The sequence below is a fragment of the Podarcis muralis genome, chromosome 7 (assembly GCF_964188315.1).
Source record: "Podarcis muralis chromosome 7, rPodMur119.hap1.1, whole genome shotgun sequence".
In the NCBI taxonomy this organism is placed as follows: Eukaryota; Metazoa; Chordata; class Lepidosauria; order Squamata; family Lacertidae; genus Podarcis; species Podarcis muralis.
The window spans coordinates 44,712,393-44,734,373 of record NC_135661.1 but is presented as its reverse complement, the minus strand read 5'-3'; the positions used below and the strand labels follow the sequence as shown (position 1 = coordinate 44,734,373).

Sequence of the window (21,981 nt, the reverse complement as noted above, 5' to 3'; positions counted from 1 at the left end):
TGTGGCCCTTGACTCAATAGACAGCTGCAGAAGGGTTTAAAAAAGTATTTTATTCTAAATTTCTCTGCTGGCGCAAGAGAGACTTGTATAAATCTACATGACATTCCAACAAACCTGACTAATAGAGGCAACACCTGGCTTTGTTGTTAGTACATGTGAAAGTTATTACCAAAGTACAAAAATCTCAAGAAGTATTAATCCCTACTACCAGCAAGTAAACTAAGAGGATTTAAAGCAACCCTTCACCTTCCCCACCAGTTAATTACACTTTTCCCCACCCACCCCCACCCCCTGGAGCACCATTTATTGCCAGGGAACTCTACCCCTGCCTTCCTGTGCTGTGGCCGATTCCAGCTGGAGAAGGTGGGAGCCCAGTTGTCTTCACCACTCTTCCCAGCTGCCCTCTTTTCAGCTGCATCTGTGGCTTGTTTTGTCTTCAGACAGATTGCCACTGCACCTCTCCTCTGGCAGCTCAAGTCTGGTGCAAGTGGTATTGACTGCCAAGTAGCTTGTTTTATCCATTGTGGATTGGTTGTTGCTGATGAAGTAAAGGCAATGTACTCCACCCACCCCCACTACCTTGAGGCCACTATGACAAGAAATGGAAGAGCTGACAAAAAAGCAGCCACGTAGATCCATAGAGTTCTATATAAGTACATTCTACTCTGTGTAGATGCATTGAAATTAGTGTGCCTAAGTTAGATACGCCTTTTACTTTCAATGGGTCTGCTCCAAGTAGCACTAACATTGGATACATCCTATGATGCTCTCCAGGCATATGCACTTGGAGAAGTGCAAGACCCAAGCTCTAAGTACTTTGCTCTGGGGTTGGACCATCCTGCCAACTCTTCTGTTGCTCAAGGCAGTATGGTGGTACTCTTTGCTGAGGTGGGGACTGCAAAGAGGAATGTGAAAGGCTGGTGGTTGCCCACCTGTGGATTATAGGCTAGGATCTCAATGCTGCAAAAAGCAGAATACTAATAATGCAGGCTCCATTGTGGAGTATATGCCTTGCATTACATACACAAGGTAAGAACTAACTGTTTTTAATGGTAGAGTGCCCAACCAGTTTTCCCATCTGGTGTGCTCCCAGGTAGTTTGGGTTTCAACTCCCATCATCCTTGTTGGGCTGATGGGACTGGAATCAAACACAGCAGAAGGGCGCCGGTTTGGGGAAGGTCTGCCCTACAGGGACCCTATGAACCCAGAGAAAGTGAAAGTAGGAAACTTTTACTGCTGGCATTACTACAGAAAGGCCTTTTTTTTGTCCCAATTTACCAACAGAATTTGCTATTTCTGCTGGGCTTTGACTTGATTATCAGGCAGGAGTGGCTTTCCCAGATGCTGGCCAGTTGTCAGCCCATATTTTTTATCTTCTTGCTGTTCCTGGACCTCTTTCTTCAGAAGAAAGCCCCCAGCAAAGCTCAAATCAAAGTTGTTGCTTGGGGCAAAGCTGAGGGGTGTCTCCTCCCAGATAGTGGCCAATCTCTTCTTCCACATCTCCAGGATTTGGGAGCGGGCCTCTGGTGGTGTATGGCCAATACTGAAAGCGATCTGGGGTGCCAAGACTTGGAAACCACAGAAATGGAGAGTGCCACTCTGGGGAGTAGGAAGAAAGAACATTTGCAAATCAAATACATATTCAAATAGTGCAGGAGGAATGTAATTAGAACAAGTTCAGGACCAACAAAGAGATCTATAATGACATTTCCAGTACAGTATGTGTTTTTGTTACCATACTAAATGTCTATGACATTTTTACTCATTTTAAAAACCTAAAATTTGTCTACAACTTTCCACACAAGGGATGTGGGCTTTCTGCTAGGATTCAGTAAACTACAGCTCTTGAAAAAACAGTCATCTCGCCAATTGGTTGGAATGCAGGATTGTAAACCTCTGGATTACACAAAGGTTCTCAAACCAGACAAGTACAGGAACCTGTAAGAATTCTGTGTAAGGCAGAAGTTTGCACCATCTACTTAAGTATTACACCTTTTAATACTAATTTTAAAACTCTCTTAGAAATAGCTATGGGTTTGACACTAAATGTTGCCTTGTTACCTGTATTGGCCAAAGAAGGATGTTGATGTCCCCATTGATGCCTCCAGGGGTGTACATGGAGCCCATCCCACCAGTGGTGAAGGAAAGTAGAGTCTTCTTATTCTGTAAGTAACCAAATATGAGTTATGTTTTACACAGCAGCTGAGACACTGTCATGCAGAGAGCAACTAGTGAACAAGGGTCATTTTGCAGAGTATTGTGAAAGCCCAGCTGATCATCATCTTGCCACAATATGGAGGAAAGGAACTGCACCTTCTCTGTCCCACAGAACACCCTTCTCTAAAATACCAAGAGGCAGGGTCATTGTCAGAATCCTCTGTCTTTTCCCACTACCACCAGAGTCTGCCATATTGTTTCATGCAGAGCACCAAAGAGGCTGACTGCAGGGCTCAAATGCACAACAGACAGGCTGCAGCTACTGGCCAGTTGGAGCTGAACATGGGAGAGAATGAAAGGTGGTGGCGGCTACAGCAGCAGCAAGACTTCACTCCCACCAAATCCCCACTGCATACCTACCTTGAAGGGTCCCTGGTCATACATGGCACTGTAGGAGTAGGCAAATCCACCAGTGAGGACACGCTCATACCACCCTTTCAAGATGGCTGGGACACCAAACCACTGGAGAGGGAACTGCAACAGAAGCAGAGCCACAGGCTAAGGGTTGAGGCCCTTGTTGCACATTCATTTCATGGTACTTTAGAGTCCAGGTACCATTCCCCACAGCTATGCCCTTAGAACCACTAGCTCCAGAACTTTGTTCCAATGGCAAGCTCCAGCAGGGGGTTAGAAGCATATCGTTTCCCCCCTGTGAAGTACAGGCCCTGTGTGGACAATTTCCATGTTTGCCAGACTCCAATTTTTAAAGCCTGAGCTGCAAGTTGCTCCCACCCTCTTTACTGAATTAGGATTTACTAATTTTGCCTCTCCAGAGTTCATTGGCCAACAAGATTCATGGCCAAAATCCACACTCAGGTCAAACACTACAAGCCTAAGGCAAGGCAAGGCTTATGGTGCAGGTGAAAAATCACACCCCCCCTTTAAATCCCCTCCCAGGAAGCCGATGCCCATCTATGATAGTTGGAGAAGGGCTGTAGAAGGGGTGGGGGAGACTCATGCCTGAAAACCTCGAGAAACAGTTCACTTAAACAACCCTGGGCTTGATGGACCAGGTGGTCTGACTCCTTAGAAGGCAGCGTCCTATGATCTGGGAACCACCTGGAAGATGACAAGATCGGCAGCGTCCAGCTTCTTTTGCTCCTCTACGATGTCCCTGCTCAGGCGGCCTTCTTTCCATGCCAGCCCCGTTTCGGCCGGGTAGCTGAAGTGCTGCGAGTCTTTCGGCTTGCCTGAGGGAGGGGGAGAGGGGGAAGGGTGGGTCCAGGCACGCAGGCGAGGCGGAGCCTCTGGGGGCTCCGGGAAAGGAACGGCAAAAGGTCCCGGGTACTCGCCCCGACGACAGTTCCTCCAGGCAGGGGGGCTGTGGGAAAGCGCCCCCTACCAGCCGGCCTGAAACCCAGCCGAGCTGGCGCCGCCGCCAATCTGTGCAGACACACCTAGCGGAGCGAGAGGGACCCAGAGACCTATGTACCGGTGACGTCGTCCCGGGAGAGGACCGGGTTGAAGCGCATGGCGTAGAGATCCGAGACGGTCACCTTCCAGCCACTCTTCTGCAGCGCCTCGACAGCCGCCTCCTTCATGGCATAGTTGAAGGATGTCCGCTCCGGGTGGGCCAGCACGATCAGCGCCTGCCGAGCTGTAAGGAGAGCCGGTACATAGTTGCTGCCGGCGCTGCCGCAGGGCCTCGGGAACCCGAGGGGAGACGCTCTCGAGGCGGGAAAGGACTCCTGCAGGGGGAGCCTGTGCCTTGGAGACTCGACTCGACCGATCCCACCCACCCCCGTCCTGCCTCCCTTTTCGACCTGCTCGCTTGGCTCCGCGGGGCAGCCTGATGCGCACTTTAGGGCCCACCAGAGTAAGGCTGGGCCGAGGAGACGAGTTACTTACCAGCCATGGTGATGCAAGTCGGGCAGCAGTTGAACTAAGCCGTCGGCGCCGCGGGTCTTATAAGAGGCGGAGGAGGCGGCGCGGATTTGCTGAGTCACTGGGGCGGGGAAACCACACTCCGGCCAGACCCAGCATGCTGCCTCTTGGTGCCCCGAGGGGAAGGCCTCGCCCCGAGGGAGACTGCCTCTGTATCGCGAAACTCATGACCAGGAGCCATCGAGAGCCCATTCACTTCTCCCTTAATTTGGCAGCTCTCTATCTAAAGACACGCCCCCCGGCCCAGCATCCCGCTTTCTCCCAGTGACCAACCATCAGATGTCCGAAAACGAAGCGCACAAGGAAGACGCAAAGCCTGCTGTCATCTCTGCCATTGGCATTCAGAGATAGACGCTGAAGGGTCCATTTAGCTGTCATGCTGTTACGAGCAAGCGTCCACTCGTAGCCCTCAAAGGGGAGACTGGTGACAATGCTTAATAGCTACGTTTCCAACATGGGTGTAGCCAGAGTTGGGGGGGGGGCAGGACCGACATGATTGGTCAGTTAGATAAGTATTTCTATTGTTTTACTTGATCTAGGGGAGGGCAGCTGCCCCCCCTTGGCTACACACCATGGTTTCCAACGTGAAATGTGCCTTTTTCATTGATGCAGTCCCAGCTTGTGGCTCTATCCAAGGGAAAACCCCAGACAGAATTTATCTCACTGGAAAGCAGATAAAAGGGTACCAGAGTGTGCCATGCTGCTTCACCTGCCCATTTGCTGGCAGAAAGCAGAGAAAAATTGACGATAGGAAGCCTTCTGCAAAGTGAACCTGGAACACCTGACATTGTGCAAATGAAATACATGAGCCCAGCCTTGTACTCTGCCTTTCCTTAATTCTGCATGACTCCCGACCCCTGCTGCAAATGAAGACACAAGCCCCAGCCCTGCCTCAGCTGCCTTTTCTGGGAAACATACATTGAAAAGGTGGAGAAATTGCCCTTCTAGCCCTTCTAGCATCTCTTAATAAGAGTCATTGAAGTGTTTGCTTGGTCCAGGATGGGGCAAAGGTGAGTACCAGGGTAGATGCTTTAGAAGGCGTGTGCAGATGGCAGCTTTGGGGAAGGATCAGTGCTTGCCAATGACTCCTCCCATTCTGGATCTCTTACTGTATTTGCAGATCTGTGCGGCACAATTTAACCCCCTCCCCTGCAAAAAATAGAAAAAAAAAAGCACCTTGCTAGTTGAAGATACCCATGTTGGTTCAGTGCTGAAGTGTTAAGCCAAGCTGCTAGAAAGATGCAGTTTGAACTTGTCTTTGGTGATGAAATTACAGAATGTGAATTTTACGAGAATCACCCAGAGGCTTCTAGCTAGGCATTCTTGCTGGTGGCTTTTGACATCTCAGCAGCCCTTCCCTTGCCCACAGCATCTTGGGGAGGGACTTTTAGCTCTTTTTTTGAAATGAGCAGAATCCCTCAATTATTGAATGAAGGCTATCCCTATTAAATAATTCATGCCCTAAGTTAGTGGTACATACAGTACAGGAATGAATGTAAAAAATCCTTCATTAGTGCAAATACTTAAGTAAGTCTAGAAATGGGCATTCATTCTGGAGGATAAGGCATTTTCATTCAATGAAAATTGAACTGTAGACAATGCAAAAACCCATTTAAATACTAGTTGTGAAAATAGTTGCTGTTAATCCTCTTCAGAGGTACCAAATAGCCTAGTCAGTTAGTGTTTGAATCTGTACCGTTTGGGACTTCTGATGATGTGCAGCTATTCTTATATACAAAGTCAGACCATTGGTCCTTCAAGCCTAGCAGTATTTACTCTGCAGGGCAGAAGGACAAAAGATGAGCCTGCTGGATCAGGTCAGTGAGCCATTTAGTCCCACATCCTGTTCTCATAGTGCCCAACCAGATGCCTGCAAGCTGGACATGAGTGCAACAAGCACTCTCCCCACTTGTGATTCCCAGCAACTGGTTTTCAGAGGCATGATAGTTCAGGTACAACATAGCCATTGAAAGCCTTCTCCTCCACGAATTTGTCTAATCCTTATTTAATGCTATCCAAGTTGGTGGCTATCATTGCGTCTTGTGAAAGCTAATTCCATAGTTTAACAATGTGCTGTGTGGAGAAGTCTTTTCCTTTGTCTGTCCTAAAACGACAGTCAGGGCATGTATCCACAGCAGTGAGCAGAGGAGAAATGACTGCTGGGAGGGGCACAGAGAGAAGAAATGCCATGGTGCCTCTGTAGTACCACAACCAGACATCTTAATCTGCCCCTGCTGCAACAAAACATGTTTCTTCCGCATTGGTCTCTACACCCAAAGTGCTGTAACTCTCCCGCAGTTTGATTTTACCCAAAGGGCCCTTTCCCATTGTCTCCCAAGACAGACGATGCCAACAACTTATTCCCGCCACCCATCCACTGCATCATTCATCAAGCTCTTTGTACAGTTCAGATTACTGCTTGGATCTTTGGAGGGAGAAATTACCAAATGAAAAAATGGGAGCATGTGAAATAGTAAGCACATGAAAGAATTAGATCTTGCTCTTGCTGCCACATTGGGGAGAAGGCTAGGCAAATACACAAAGCCTTACCAGCTCAGGCTCCTATCAAGGGACTACTGGACTGCTGGCATTGACAACAGGCAAATGGTATCCAAAGCAATCAGAGAGAACTAGGACTCTTTAAGGGGGTCCCCAGGGCCCTAGATGTTGCTGTAGTCCTTAGTCCAGTCATAAACAAAGGAGAACAAACATGCTAATTAAACTCCAAGCAGGCCAAGAGCTTTGCTAAGAGGTATCTCTGTGCTCGACGTGGCACTTGGGTCCTCACAAACACATTGAATCAGTTTCCTGTGAGGCTATTGGTGTTCCCCAACAGCCTCTGGGTGCCACTACAAAGAATCCTGTGGACAGTATTTGGAAGTAGTAAAATGATTTCAGGCTGTACCAAACTAGCTTCTGTTGCTGACCATGGCTATCTTCTATATCAGTACTGTAATGGGATGGATCCAGAGGCAGCAATGTCACATGAATTTTGGGCAATGGTCATTTCTCTGAATGCTCTGCTCTGTGGCAAGATCACACACTTCCTGGGAGTATTTTCAATACATATGGGAATTCATATTAATTAATTAGTAGAATACAATTCCAATAGGAAGCAGCAGTGTCTGCTTTTGGCGAAAGGTATATGGGAACAGGTAAAAGAGAAAGGTACAAGTCACCAAACTTTGCTAAAAGTGTGTGTGTGTGTGTGTGTGTGTGTAAGCCACTCCTGTTTATTAAGTCCTAGCCACCAAGGGCAGGTCTTTGGTGTTTGCACGGCAGATTCAGAACAAAGCAAGCAGGCTAGGCGTGCCTATGAAGTTGGCAACTGCCTCCCTAGAAGATGGCAAAGAATGTTTTTGACAGCCCTTTCATTCAAGCTCTAAATGCCCAGATTAACTTTGTGTGGTGCCAGGGTGGGGCACTGTTAGCGACTTAACTAGAGCTATGCAAGGACTGGGCAGGGCCCTTTGTTTGCACTTGAAATCTATCTAACCAAATTTCATTTACTAGTCAGTTTTGCTCCCAGGTATATAGTGGGCCTTTGTTGCATGTTGGGGCATAGTTAGGAATGGAACAGGGGCCAGTCTGCAGCAAACTGGCTGTTAACCTTTCCTCTACAAGGAAAAGGCTTGTTAAGTGCAAGGAGGATTTGCTGTAGCCCAAGGCAGGAAGCAGTGGAAAATGTGACACAACTTGTCTTGCAAGAGGACCCACCAGAGGGCTGGGGGAGAACACCTGCGGCTCTCTCTGTGAGTCTGTGAGTAGGACGTGGCCTTATGGAGTTGCCACCAGCTCATTGCCAGGCATTTTTGCAGTTTTTTGTGACATTCCTGCAGTTGTCCTTCTCATGGCTCTTTAACCCCTTTTCACAAAAGAGAAAAGATTTTAGGCAACCTATTGTCATATGTTTTGACAATAGTGGAAGTGATCTTTTGAGTTAAACAGAGGCCTATTCCCCAGCATAGGTATTTAGACCAAAAATTAAACAGGCTTTTACAGGTTCCTACTCTTATTAGCCCACATGGATGTGTGTTTTGGGGTTAATCAGCTATTGGGCCGTAAACTTTTCTGTTTTTGCTTTGAACAGCCACTTCTGAGGAAGAGCTTTGTGGAACTCAAAAGTTTGCGGCCAGCAATGTGATAGAAGACAGTCAAAGAGCAGTGCTTCCTCTCTAGCCATCCCAACCAGCTCACTGTATGGCTGAAGAAAAAGGTAGAAAAAGACCAAGGCTTGTGCTCTTGACTACTACAAGGGAAAGGCCACCTTCCGCTCATGGGAGAAAAGGGGTCTAGTTGCCAGGAAAGGGACAAGCTAAACCACAAGGAGCTGTGCACAGACACCAAATGTGCAGACACCCTGGTTTATTAAAAAAACAAAACATGCAGCCACCGCTGCTGAGTCTTTTGCATTAGAATGCACCCAAGACCTGAGCGCAGCACATGGATTCTGCCACACGAGGGCCACTCTCACTTTCCAGATCACTTGGCAGTCTGCCTCCCACCTTCCTGCTGCTTGCCCTTTATTCACACTAGTGTCTGTTGCCTTGGAAGCAGTCAGGAAGTAGAGCCAAGGGGCAAAGTCCTGCCTTCACACAAGCTGTAGGAAACAAAAGACTTGTCCTCCCTTCACTGACAAGTGGGACAGGTGGGTGGTTGCATCTCTCCCCACCTCATCTCTTTTTCACAAATTTTTTGGAGGCCGTGTTGGGGTTCAGACGCCTCCTGCCTGCACCCAGCGCCGTATCCCGGATCTGTAGATTGGCCGCCCGGCTGTAGATGTCGTTTTCCGCAAATGGAGAAACTCCTGCAATATAATCGGGGTCAAAGACGTTTGTCTTCTGCCTGGCCTTGCGGGAGAGCCGTTGCTGGGGGAAGTGCTGGTCCTCTGTCAGGTGGGGATTGTTTGCGTGCTTCCCACCCTGAGGAGCTGGGAGAGAGTACTGTGGAAAGAAAGAGGCACACAGTGAAGCCAAAAGGCCCAATGCACCCTGCCCCACACCCCTGAAAGGGAGAGGCACCTCACACTTGACTTTCATCCTTGTTGTATTTTTTCCAAGTTACGGTTTTACATTTTTACTTACAGTGGTATCCAATCCACTCATGGTTGTAGCATGAGGAGAGACAACTGCACAACAGACACCCCCACATCTTCTTCCCCCATAATCTGTTATGGGGTTCCCCCAACTCTTTGGAGAAAATTTGGGAAGGCATAGGACACATGCAGGGGGAAATTTTGCTGCACAATCATAAATCGTTGTACTAGTGGAACAAGTTCCTTAAAGCTACACTGGATAGCACTGGCCACAGAACTTTTGCCATTGGGAGGAAATAAATAAGCCCAGAGAAGATTCTTCTGCTGGCCCCAGAGGCCATCATGGCCTGCTGCAGACTCTTACTTCTTGCCTCAGGTGCTCAGCTGGGAGCACAGGCAGCCAACAGAGACGACAACAAGCGCGGAAAGCCCATAAGAGCACTGGAGCCCAGAGCAGAGCTGCTCACCCGGAGGCCACGGGGGTTCAAGACCTTGGGATTCCGGGAAAAATGCATGTGGATGGTGCCATCGTCGTCCACGCTCACCGCCACCTTCTTAAGCGTCTTGTTCCCGCAGTGGGGGCAGAAGAGCCGGGTCATTTCTGATGTGGTTCTGGAGGAAAGCAGAGAAGCCAGGTCAGCGGGTTGACAACCTTGGCAGCAGCCCATTGACTAAGCCCAAGGGGCACCTCCTGAATATGGCTGGACACAGCCCCAGCTGTTGCCCATATGCCAGAGATTGCAGCCCAGCCACCAACTCATCACATACTTGAAGCAGCCATGGCAGCGCAGGACGTAGCTCCGGGTGTGCCGGATCAGCATACCATTGACTGCCAACACATGCAGGCCCATCTGCAGCAGAATGTTCTGTGGGAAAGAGACCAGAGAAGGGGAGGGGAGCCCAATCAGCACCTATGATGCTGGTGCAGGGCAAGTCCCTCTCAACAGACTTTGGATACTCCGTAGGCTGGGGTCTTGGAAAGGGCTGGAGCTAAAATAAGGCAATGCTTGCTCTCCTTTTTAAAAAACATGAAATGCTTGCTCTTTTTTTGCTGCTGGGCTGACCAAGCTTCTCCAGTTGAAAGAGAGTCCCCAGTTTCCTCTCCTTCAGGTCTGCCAGGTTGCCCAACTCGGAGCACAAAGGGCTGCTTCCACTCTCCCCTTCCTGTTTTTGTCCCACTGCCTGTTTGCCTTCAATCCACCTCCTGGAGCTTCTCCCCTCTCTCTCTCTCTCTCTCTCTCTCTCTCTCTCTCTCTCTCTCTCTCATATCCCTCTGCTCTTCACCTGGCCACTTCCATTCCCTCTTCTCAGCTTCCTGCTGCCACCCAAGTCACCCCTTGCTGCTCATGAGCCACCCTTTCTGTCCCTCCTATTCTCATCATGTTCTTCCAACATAGACCATAAAACCTCTGCTGGGCCTCCAGGAAGCCTGGACCAGGCAGCTGTAGCAGGCACAAGAATGTAGCAGGAGGCTTACAGGACTAGACTGGGTGCATGGAAGCAAGGACAAAAGGGTAAGCATACATCCTTCTCCCTCCCCTCAAGCCCTGGGGACCATCTGGTCTCACATAGTCCACACTTGCCTGCATGGCAAAGTCGGTGGTGACACAGCCAACCTGCACACCAGCTGGCTCATCAGCCTGGCCCATGCCCTGTTGGATCTGCTTGATGTTGCTGGGCGTGATCCAGCCTTCTTCATCATCACTGTCCTCTCCACTCTGCTCCTCCTCCTCACCACTACTCTTGTTGCCTTTGGGGTCCTCCGGCACAATAACAACAGCATCCGCTTTCTGTGAGAAAGAGACCAATTGGGAGAGGATCCGCTGAGCACGGAACCTTCCCAGGCTGCGGAGATGAAAGTGGTGCCCGTGTCCCAGTGGGGCAGGAAGAAAGGAAAGAATGCTAGACTTCTTACCAGCAAGTCCTGTAGGTCCTCCTCAATGCTGGGCAGAGGGTTCCTCCAGAACAGGAAGGAACCAAACTCAGAGGTTTCAGGGCCTGTGGAGTCTGCAGAGTTTCTGCTTCCCACCACGAAAGGACTCTTCTCACCTCCTGGGCACTTTGTCTAGAAGAAAAGTTGGGCAGAAGAAAAGCTGACATGTATGAATTGCCAGAAGAAACAGTCATATAGAAGCTCCAAATTGCTTACACTGACTGGCAGCAATGACTCTCTGGGGTGTTTACCTGGAGATGCTGACTGGGACTGAACCTGGGACCTTTTGCAGGCAAAGCAGGTGCTCCACCACTGAGCGATTTGGCCATCCTCCATGGCCCTCTTAGAAAAGCCGTGTGTGCCTACCTCTTCCTTTAGGTTTCTGGTAGATGCCGAATGGTCACTGGATCCTCACACAAGCCAAGGAGGAGATGCTGCCTATCAAGGACTCCCAGCGCAAGGGCTCAACTGGCACACCTGGTCATTCCCAGATTACACCCCATGCAACCAGGAGGAGGGGAGGGGCAGTGAGTCACCAAGGTGTGCTACCCTCTGCTCATACTCCTTCCATGAATAGTGGGGCAGAGTTTCAGACTGCTCACAGAGGCAATTACCTTGGAAGGTAGATGGAAGCCAGCAACATGAACAGGTGTCTCAGGGTGCTGCTTTGTTGAGCTGAGTTTTACCTGCAAAGATCCAGGGTGGGGAGAGAAAAGAAAGTGGGATGTGGGTCAGGTAGGGCATATTGTTGATTTTTGCAGCAGCAGCTGCCTCACAAAACCTACCATCCCAGAGTCTGATCACCTTTTGAGCAGCAATGGCAAGAAGAATGGCATTCAAGACACAGCAGAGCATAGGACAGGATTCAGGCAGTGCATAATCAGCCTGTCTGGCGTTTGCAGCAGCAGGAAACAAAGACAAAACATAGGTTGCTAACACATGCAGCTGGTGGCAAGAGTGTCTTGCATTCACGTGGAACTGGATTGCCCCCTCCTACTGGATAGGAAGAATATTGCAACAAGGGGCCTCCTCGATTAGCCACAGAGGGAGTTGACTTCCCTCCTCACTGGCAGAAAGAACCCTTTTCAATTGCCCTGGGAGTGCACAGCTGAAAGGAAGGAGCAAATGCTGACATCAGCCAGGGGAACAAGGGCTGCAGGGTCATTTACAGCATCTCTGTCCAAGCAAGGAAATATTATCTTGGCCTCAACTAGATAGTAATGCCTGTGCCCACCCCACCACTTGGTTCCTGGCATTAGCCATCTGGTCAACACCCCCCCCCCCCACTTCCCTAATTTCCCCTTCTCTTGTTTGTCTTGTTTTTTAAAGTGTGTAAGCCTAAGGGCAGGACCTCTCTCTGTCTGTCTTTTAATTAATGTGAGTTGTTTGGAAGAAAACATTTGCCTAAAAAGCAGGATACAAAACCAGCATCATAGTAAATAAATATTTTGCTGGAAAAGGCCCCTTCAAAAGAGAAATAATAAAAGAAGGAAGATCCACCTTCTGCTCTGGCTCTTTCTTCAAGTGAGCCACACCAACATTTTCTGCTTCCAGCTGGTAGGTCAAGGCCAAGACTTGGATGTCTGTGGCTGAAAGACTGGGGTAGTCACCTGTCTTCTTGGAAAACTCCGTCACTAGAAACAAAGGGAGGATTTCAGTGTTCAAGTCCAGAGGCAAAACTGGAAATCACAACTGGTCATGAGAAAAAGTGCTTCTCTAATTCCAGAGGGCACCAGGAAAACACATCTAAGAGCAAGTAACAATGAAGCAATTGTAGGTGATCAACTTGATTTCTACTCCTGACCGTGTGTGTGTGTGTGTGTGTGTATCACATGTTAGTTGGGGTTATAGTCAACAAAGCCCCACCCAGAGTAGATAAATTGAAATTAATGAAAGTCAGTCATGTCCATTAATCTCGATGGGTCTACCCTGAGTAGGACTAGAATTGAATAGCACCCTTTGCTCTCCAGTCAAGAGCTCAAAGTTACTTACAAAAAGAAAAAGGCAAGTCACGGAAGAGGGGATGGGGTGGGAGAGGGGCAGGAAGCATAGACCACGAAGCAGAGGCTACTCACCAAGCCTTACATATTCAGGAAAAGGCTGCTTGAAGTGGAGCTCATAGGGCAGCACTGCCAACCGCCTGCGGGTCTCCTTGTCTCGGATCTCAGTCACCACCTCTCGGATTGTGTAGATGTTCTTGCCAATGTCCTACCAGTGGGGAAGACACAGCTGAGAGCTGTTGCAAGTGGGTCAGGAACCTGAGGGCTGGGCCGGGCAACTAGGTTAGGGAAGAGAGAGGCAGACCTATAGCCACACCTCTCCTGACCTACTACTCACACTAGTTCTGGGATGCCCACATACCAAGAAGCATAACAGGGCCACCTGCAACAAGGGAGGGGACACCAGGAGTCCCATGCAACATTCTGAGGAGCCACCTTGGCTTGGTAGACGGGTGTGTGTGTGTCCCCAACCGCCTGAAGCTGTCAAGGGATAGGGAACAATCTCCAGGCCCACAACCCCAACCTGCCATGCGCCCTAAGGAGAGTCTCTGTCTAGGCAGCTTTCTCTCTCTACTCGGGATGGCCTAATAAAAGTCTCCAGGTCCAACAAAAATCTACCGCAAAGTAAAGCATACACGTGGGCCTGTGGGCCTTTCTCGCGGGGTTCCCCAGTGGGCCACTGGCCAAGCTAGGCAGCCGTTCTCCGCCTTTTCCCACTGTACCTGAAGCGGGGCTCCACGCAGGAAAGCTCCAGCATCAGCCACGACGTGCTCCACGGGAGCCATTTTGCCCCACTTTAGACTGTGACTCCCAGGGCACTCTGGGAAGTGTAGTCTTTCCCCCCCGCTCTCCATTGTGGAGCATGCTGGGAACTGTGGGCCTCACACAGGATGGTTCGCGGAAGAAAGGCATGCTGGGAGCTGTAGTTCCCCTCTAAAACCGTCCTTTCTTCCTAGACTTAAAAAAGAATAGACAGAGCATTGCATTGTTTGAAGGCGGGGCTTTTAATCTAATACTTTTGATGCCGCCCACCCGCCTCCAAAGAATCCCGGGGAAATAAACTTCCACTTCCAGTCCGACAAGACCTCATAACTTGGAAAGGGAACACGCGATTTCCACTCCTGCCTCATCCCGACAACCGGAAGTCGGAGCCCCTGCAGCCACCGCTTCCTCCGCCATTCCGCTCTAGCCGTCCCGGCTCCGTAGCCTCCCTTTCCACTTCCGAAGTATATGTCACGTGACGTGTCACTTGTCACATGACCCATGACTACAGGAGGTGGAAGTGGGAAGAAGCTGGGAACCGTCGCCGGTAAGTCTGGAGATTTGAGGGTGGGAGGCGGGGGTTCTGGCCGCTGCTGTGATTGACACATACGGATACCCACACCCGCTTGCTTGCTTGCCTGGCTTCCTTCTCTCCAACATTTTGAAAATCAGCGGGCAGCTTTAAAAAACAAAACACTCCTGAGTTTCTCTTTTTAAAAACAAACAAACATTCGTTTGTTTGTTTATTTATTTTTAGGGGTTGTTAGTTCCATCCCGCTTTTCAGGTTATAACAGCAACAACAACCCCCGCCCCGCGAAGCTACAGGAAAGGCGAAGGTGGCAAATGAAGGGATGAAGAAGCCAAAACCTTTAGAAACGGAAGGCCTGAGCAAACCCCAAATATTTTTGCTGTATGTGTGTGTATATAATGTCGACAGGCTTGGAAACCGCAGGCACCCTGGGTCTCCAGCCCCACTGCCTGCCTGCCTGCCTGCCTGCCTTGTCCCTTGAAAGCTTTAAAGAGGGCAAGGGCTGTCTCTCTGAGTACCTCAGCAGCTGAGCTCTTCTGTTCAGAAGGTGCCCTTAAGATACGTACTTTCTATGAGGCGGACTGTTCTATGGTGAAGAGGGCCTCAGGCCCTTTAAGGCAGGCTACGTTAGCCTACTGCCTGCCCTTCAGCAGTTTTGGACTACAACTCTCATCATCCTTAGCCAGTACGGTTGTAGTCCAAAACAACTGGAGTATACTAGGTTGGTAAGAGCAGTGTTCAAAACTTCCATTGTTCTAGGCGCATTTTGTGACAGGGAATTTCATTAGTGTGAGCAGTTTCTGAGCTCTAGGCACAGTACTGCACCTAAGATTTCAGATTAAAACTGTGGAGTGGAAGGAAAGGAGGACCTTTTTCTGCCTCCCCACTTCCAACTACTCTCTGAAGACTGGAGAAGAGACCCTCATAAGAATAGGGTGTGTGTGTGAGAGAGCATAATGAACATAATATTTTAGCTGCAGTTTGTTCATTTTCAGCTTTGTATTGTTATTTTAAAAGTGTGCTGTTGTTGCACCCACAACCTAGGTTTAAGATGCCATTTAGCTCCTAGCTTCATATCTCAGTTTCTAACACTGGGTAAGAGTTGCTTTCATATGACTATGGACACCTGGCCTTATTTTTTGGCAGTCACTGTAGAGTTTTCCCCAGAGAGCTGGGCTGCCATTAACCTACTCAGCTGTGGGACAAATTGCTATGTTTTGTGCCAGTGGAAGTGTCCGGACAGTCTATATGGGGTGTGCTATTCAGTTGTGTTGCTCTACAGTGCCTTGCTGTAGGATGAGGCTGCATCAAGGTGCCCTTCCTCCTTTTCTGAGGTACCCACAGAATAGCCTTTGGCTCTACTAGGGGCACCATGACGTTCCTTGGACACATGCAAAGGAGGTTCATCCACTTATTTGCTTTGCTCAGATTATAGGGAAGTTTGTATTGCTTCTTTTATTGCGTTGCTTAATGTTGGGATTCAGCTTTTCTGTTGGAACTGCTGTTTATGTGCTCACTATACACAAGCGCAAGGATTGAGACAGGTTTGCTTCTTGAATTGGCTGATTGCTGCAGCTACTTGTAAAGATATACTGTAGCCTGAGTGATACTGTTTAAACAAAGGGGTGTGTGTGCAAATGAATTGTGTAGATTCTTCCTGGTTGTGGCAAGGACTGCTGTGGGAAACATAGGGACTCTTTAAAGGAGCTCCAGAGAGTTCTACAGAGAAATATGGGAGTAAAATCCTATTTCACAAAGGAGAGAGGACAGCTCTCTCTGTCATGCAGATAACAGCTGATGTAGACATGTCATGAGGCATGTTGAGTGATTTTTGCACTGCCTCTTGCATTGCTGTGTGTGAACTATTGGACTTCTTGTTTGCATCTTGCTCATTTTGTTGAAAGGAACTACCAACATTGTTGTTCTCTGGGTACAGTAGAACTGTACCCATATGTGGGATTGATCTAACACCATCCACCTATAATTTACCTTATGTTCTGTTTAACTCAATTTTTGGCTCATTCTCAATGCACCTGAGACCATGGAGGGAATGAAGTGAATTGGTATGTGAATTGGTATGTGTGTCACCTATCACCTTCACAAAGTGCTGGGTTTGAAGGAGAGTAATAAATATGCAATGATTGAATGTGTTAATGATTAGCTGACTTGGTTTGGTTCCTCCTGAGCAGCTTGCATGGTTGCTAGACTCACACTCTGTTGTGAACCAACTTTGTCTTCCTGCTCTTGGAGATCTGTAGCTAGTGCAAATCAACAAACTCACTCTTCTGTGAGGGATAGAAAGTGAGCGAGGAAACTCATTCAGGAGGGGGTGTTCCTGCTTCTTCTTCTAACCTTACCTGCCCACTTGTCATTCAGAGACTTAAAATACAAAACTTTTTATGATCCAGAAGCTCAAGCATGAAGAAGTTCCTCCTCTTTGCTGAATGAAAAGCTCCCGAAGGGCTGCTGCTGCTCTCCATCAGAGCTTGGTGTGTGCAAACAAATGCTGGTAGTCCTTAACTGAGCTGTTCTGCACCCACTTCCTCTTTGTGTCTGTGCTCTGAAGCTCTCTTCTTCCTTCTGCCTTTGCTGTCTTACTCAGTGAGGGGAATTTCCCACACTACCTCCTGGGGCCTGGTTTTTCCGGAACTGTTGCTGGATTGGGGCTTCTGATGGTTCTCTTTAAGGAGCTCTATCTGTTCCAGGATTCAGAACTCAACAACTGGAAAAGTTCTAAGTTTGGAGGGTTCAGTTATCTGCATGGCTGTTGACAGCAAGGTATTTCCTGTCCTGAGCCAAAGGGGCAAACTTAGAGAAGCAGCAGGAAGCATGAGTAGCCAAACTCCTAGCATCCCACTCCATCAGGCTATGCTAGCTGTGGCCATGGGCGTAGCCAAGGAGGGGCAGGGGGGCAACTGCCCCCCAATCAATACAAATCAATACGAATCTGAGGTTCTGTCCCCCCTAACAAAAGCCTGCCCTCCCTAACAAAAACCCTGGCTATGCCCATGTCTGTGACTGATGGAAGCTGGAGCCCATAAACCAGGTTTCCTCCCATTCTCTAGTGCTGGTGCTCCCAGCTCTGTGTCCAGTACCAGAACTTGGAGGAGGCTTGCCCCGACTTTTTAGACAATGTGTCACCTGTTGCTCTCTCGCTTTCATAGGCATCCAGCGATGAAATGGCTTCTGTGGGGTTGCCTGGAGAGAAATCTCCACTTACTGTGAAAGGTGAGTCCTCTTGTCCAGGAGCAACTCTGTGGAGTTTGGATGCAGTAAGGAGGTATTTGTTGTTTCTGGTCTGCCCCTCTGTCAGCTCTGGGTGTCCTTTCTCCTTGGCTAGCCTGTGAAATTCCCATCAGCTGCAAGGATTTTTTGTGTAAGCGTAGCTGCGCCGTGGGGTTGTGTTCAGTTAATTTACAAATCTCTTTCCATGAAGCATCTTGAAAGAATTTCATAACACATTAAAAAACATATAAAAACAATCACACATATTAAAAAACAATTTCAGATCCATTACAGATACTGATTGGTTATCAACCAAGTTCGGATCGGTATATTAAGAAGCTTATAGAACCCACAAAACAAGTGAGATTCTTCCTATGAGCCGAACAAACATTTATATTGCTTTATGGGTTTTGAGCTATATGGACTCACAAATAATTACTGTATTTTTCGCACCATAGTACGCACTGGACAATAGGACACACCTTGTTTAAGAGGGGGGAGAACAAGAAAAAAAATATCTCCCCCTCTCTGCCCAGCGCCCCTTCAGCGAAGCGGCAGGAGGCGTTGCGCAGAGAGGGGGAGAATTTCCCCCCTCTTGTTTTCCCACTCTAAAACAAGGTGCCGTTTAAGGTGCGTTCAGGCGGCTACCTTGGAAGCCTGGAGAGCGAGAGGGGCGGTGCGCACCACCAGCCCCAAAGAGCAGGTCAGGGAGCAGTGGAAAGGCGCAGCGGAGAAGCTGCTGCCATAGTCGCGCGTCACCTCTTCAGCCGGGAGAGGGTCGCGGGGCTATGGCGTCTTCGCTCCATAGGACGCACACACATTTCCCCTTCATTTTTGAAGGGAAAAAAGTGCGTCCTATAGAGCGAAAAATACGGTATGTTGAGCAAAAGCTTGAAAAAACAACAGTAGGGAGCAGATCAGTCTGGATGAGAACATTTCATGTATCCCAGGAGGGGCTAAATATTCTCTAAAATGAAGAGGAGGCTAGTTTACATTGAGGTGGGTAACTTGTGGCCCTTCAGAGGTTGTTGGGTTCTCATTTCCCTCAGCAGCAGCCAGTATGGTCAGTAGTCAGGGATGGTGGGAGTTGTCATCTGAAGGGCAACAGATTCCACCCCCCTTTACACTGCTTTTATTTTAAGCAGCTGCCAGTGAAGAAGAGCTCCATTTAACATGAAAGCACTGCAGCCAGCATTTGGGTGGTCCCATGATAGTTCCTCGACTTGTTTGCTGTGGTCTCCCAGTCATTCCCAGTCATTCCCACTTGTGCTGTCCCCAGCGTAGGGATGACTTCTTCTTTTTTTTAGCATGACCCAGAATTTCCTTGCCTGCGAGAAAACCCTTGCCGACAGGATGACTGTGTGACCTTCTGATCTTTTCCCTACAGCTTGCCAAGATGGCCTGAACGTCAGCAGTCCCCACTCCTAACTACTGTCAGTTCAGGGTGGGGAACAAATGGGTTCTCCCATCAGTATTTGTTTGCGTGTGTGTGTTTGTACACACACAGACACATGCATTTACATGCAAGGGTGGGTGTGGGAAGAGAAACAGCTTCCCTACCATCTAGTCATAACAGCAATGGACTTTTACCTGCTGATCCTCCAAACTTTGGATCCAGGCCAGAGAGGCATGGCTGTGGTAGGGTTACTTACTGGGTCCTTCCGCACCCTGAGAGCCATCACTGCAGGCCATCCCATTTCACTGCAGGAACTCAGCTAACTACAACTGCTTAAATTCATTCTACAAGGAGGAAGGCTGGAAGTTGCTTTATACTGAGTCCATATAGATTAATATTGTCCACACTGAGTGGCAGCAGCTCTCCAGGGTTTCAGGCAAGGGTATCTCCCAACTCTACTGATATGTTAGTGTTTAATTCTTCACATTGCCCTCCAGTCTCAAGGGTTAAAAATGAGACCCACAAGCTTTTCTCTTGTCCTCTGGCCTGTTGTGACAGCAATGTGCCATTAAGTCATTGCTCATAAGGACTGAGAGGCAACTCTCCCCTTTCTACCCCCACCCCCCACCCCAGACTTGTTTTTCTGGCTAGCTGGTGTGCCCCCCCCCCCCAGCATGAATGCTTTGGTTGCACCTCAAGCAGCTGCAGGGGGGGAGTGTATGATGGGGCCAGACGGTAGCCTCTTGCGGGTGTTGGGTCCAGCCAGCTGCACACACTGTGCCACCAGGGGGCTCCCAACACTGGCAGTTACAGGAGCGGTTCTGCACAGGCTGCAGCTGCTCTGCCTTCCTCTCGTGGCTGAAATGTCAGCCCCTGGGTCTGTAGTCGGCACTCGTCAGCCTTGGCACTCTCCAGCTAGGGCTAGGCTCTGGTTCTCAAGTAAGAGACCCTCTTACTTGCCAAAGGGGCACTCTCACCTCCTTGTCCCAAGGTGGGGAGGGAGGAGAGTGGCTGTTTGAACCAAGCGTAGCCAAAGTGGTGTTGTTTCGCTCCAGCTCCGGTCACCCCCGGCAGCCACCACAGCCAGTGGTCAGGCATGATGGGAGTTGGAGTCCAGCAATATCTGGAGGGCACCACATTGAGCTGCTCGTATTCTAAGCTTTGTTTGGATAGGAAGGGACTTCTATCACCCTACGAGCCAGTAGGTTTGCTTCCCAGGGTTCTTTGTGGGAATCCAGGGCTCTTCATCTATTTTCAAGTGAGGTTTCAATGTAGGCCATAGATATGCCCTTTGCCCTGCTTGTTCCTTTGGCAGTCTTGTGCTTGCATAAAGGGTGGAACCAGCAATGGAGCCTCCTGTGTAAAGTGGAGGAGTTACAAGGGCACAGTTGGGTGGCATTGTCACTCTCCCTGGCACGCAAGTAGATCTGGCTACCCCAAAATCCCAACCAGGCTAGCCTGGGGCAGGCGTCACCCACCATTCCAGCCGAGGAGCAGCTACTGAACATCCTCCACTTCCTCCCTCCAGTGGTGTCAGCAAAGCCCAAGGCACAGGGGCGCCAGGCTCGGATCACCTGCTTCGTGGAGGTGACGGCGGATGGGCTCACCAGCGAGACCAAGAAGACAGCAAAGCGGATCGGGAGCTCAGAGCTGCTCTGGAACGAGAATCTTGTGCTGTAAGAATTTGGGGCTCTAGGGAATTGGTGTGTGTGTGTGAAACAGAGCTGGGGCTAGCAGCTGTGTAGGAGCAAAAATGGTGGGATGGGCCTTAGGCTCTGTGGCCGCGGCAGCTGCTCTTTCCATGGTGAAGCAGGAGCCCTTGCAAGGGACGCATCTGCATGTTATCAGCTGTGTTTCCAAACAAGGGAAGGCCCTTGGCTCCCCCTGGCTTGTCATCTTCAGCCTGTTTGGGAAGACCTAGTTTGCTCTTCTTATGTTTGGGAAGCCTAATGACAGGTTGAGAGCACTCACATTCTTTTCATTTATTTCTGCAGAGCCCCCTTTTCACCTTTTAACGTTTAGTTTTGTCCCCAAATTGGCTTTTACTGAACGTCACTCATGCTTGGCACAAGGCAAACATGATCCCACCGCCTCACCAACCTGTCTTCTTTTGCACCCTCTTCCTCCCCCAACCCCGCTGCAGGAATGTCACCTCACAAAGCCACCTTGACGTGAAACTCTGGAGCTACCACACCCTGCGGAATGAGTTGCTGGGCACAGCCTCCATCAGTCTCCCCAGTGCACTGAAGCAGAGCAAAGGGAAAGGTATGTCCCATGGTAGAGACTCTCCACAGCCCCCTCTGCTGGCCTGTTCTCCTGTTTGGGCATCACCAGGTTTTCTGCGCCCTCTGGCAGGGGGAAATAAGGCATACCTGGTGGTGGAAATGCTCTGGCCTTGGCAGAAGACAAGGCCTCATTGTGAGCGGCTGGGAGGCCTGTCAGGCGCACAGGGCTGCTGCTGCTGGTGTGTTTGATGGAGGCCACCCCTTCACCAGCCAGGAAAGCAGAGCAGCCCGCCCAGCAACACGAGGCCCTTGGCTGTCTGCTGCCATTTGTGGTTGCTGGAGTGGCCCGTGGCGGCAGCCGCTGCTGCTGCTGCTGCTACATAAAGGCCTCTATTCAGGGGGCTCCCGGCAGGGAAAGGCTCTCTCCATCTCCTTCAGCCCAAACTGCTCCCCTGCCCCCACCATGGCCCCCGCCTCACAGAATACAGACCTCGTATTGAGAGGTGCCAGGCCTGGAGATAGCAGATGGAGGTGGGGGCAATGTCAGAGCAACAGCCCGCTACTTTTCTGGGGCAGTCTCTTCTCCCTGGGCTTAGGCCTGGTGGCCTGGTCCACTAGCTTTGAGATGTCTGGGCCTTGGTGAGCAGGCTTTGACTGGAGGTGAGTGGAGAGAGACCCCCTGCTCTGGGTCAAGAAAATGAGCGAAGGCTTACCTGCACCTTCCCTTGCACTGGCAGAGCTCCTTGCCGCACTGGTGCCTCAGAGCAAAAGGTG

The 21,981-nt window shown here is 49.7% G+C and overlaps 3 protein-coding genes across 6 annotated transcripts in view; 1 reads left to right on the top strand and 2 right to left on the bottom strand.

Annotated features, from left to right (window-relative positions):
• Nucleotides 1-30: 30 nt before the first annotated feature.
• On the bottom strand, nt 31-4,206 carry NQO1 (NAD(P)H quinone dehydrogenase 1). 2 transcript variants are annotated; one of them, XM_028739831.2, is made up of 6 exons: nt 4,066-4,206; nt 3,650-3,814; nt 3,277-3,407; nt 2,578-2,691; nt 2,062-2,163; nt 31-1,599 (listed from the first exon to the last, which is right to left on the bottom strand). In XM_028739831.2, the coding sequence occupies exons 1-6, from the start codon at nt 4,070-4,072 to the stop codon at nt 1,291-1,293; spliced, it is 828 nt and encodes a 275-aa protein (XP_028595664.2). In that variant the 5' UTR covers nt 4,073-4,206; the 3' UTR covers nt 31-1,290. The 2 variants fall into 2 exon arrangements, with proteins under 2 accessions (XP_028595664.2, XP_028595665.1); XM_028739832.2 differs by lacking the exon at nt 4,066-4,206 and having other exon boundaries at nt 3,212-3,407; nt 3,615-3,754.
• Nucleotides 4,207-8,451: 4,245 nt separating this feature from the next.
• NOB1 (NIN1 (RPN12) binding protein 1 homolog) lies at nt 8,452-14,214 on the bottom strand. 2 transcript variants are annotated; one of them, XM_028739837.2, is made up of 9 exons: nt 14,155-14,214; nt 13,145-13,277; nt 12,570-12,703; nt 11,684-11,755; nt 11,052-11,201; nt 10,720-10,926; nt 9,905-10,002; nt 9,604-9,748; nt 8,452-9,044 (listed from the first exon to the last, which is right to left on the bottom strand). In XM_028739837.2, the coding sequence occupies exons 1-9, from the start codon at nt 14,197-14,199 to the stop codon at nt 8,775-8,777; spliced, it is 1,254 nt and encodes a 417-aa protein (XP_028595670.2). In that variant the 5' UTR covers nt 14,200-14,214; the 3' UTR covers nt 8,452-8,774. The 2 variants fall into 2 exon arrangements, with proteins under 2 accessions (XP_028595670.2, XP_028595669.2); XM_028739836.2 differs by lacking the exon at nt 14,155-14,214 and adding an exon at nt 13,792-14,118.
• A 2,571-nt stretch (nt 14,215-16,785) lies between these two features.
• The window catches only part of WWP2 (WW domain containing E3 ubiquitin protein ligase 2), a 35,631-nt gene continuing 30,435 nt past the window's right edge, over nt 16,786-21,981 (top strand). Inside the window, exons 1-4 of one of the 2 annotated variants that reach the window (XM_028739833.2) lie at nt 16,786-16,850; nt 17,526-17,589; nt 20,511-20,658; nt 21,126-21,247. In XM_028739833.2, coding sequence (XP_028595666.2) covers nt 16,806-16,850; nt 17,526-17,589; nt 20,511-20,658; nt 21,126-21,247 — 379 coding nt within the window. In that variant the 5' untranslated portion in view covers nt 16,786-16,805. Of the gene's footprint in view, nt 16,851-17,106; nt 17,140-17,525; nt 17,590-20,510; nt 20,659-21,125; nt 21,248-21,981 lie in introns of those variants that run through there. The other variant, XM_077931656.1, reaches the window with a different exon arrangement.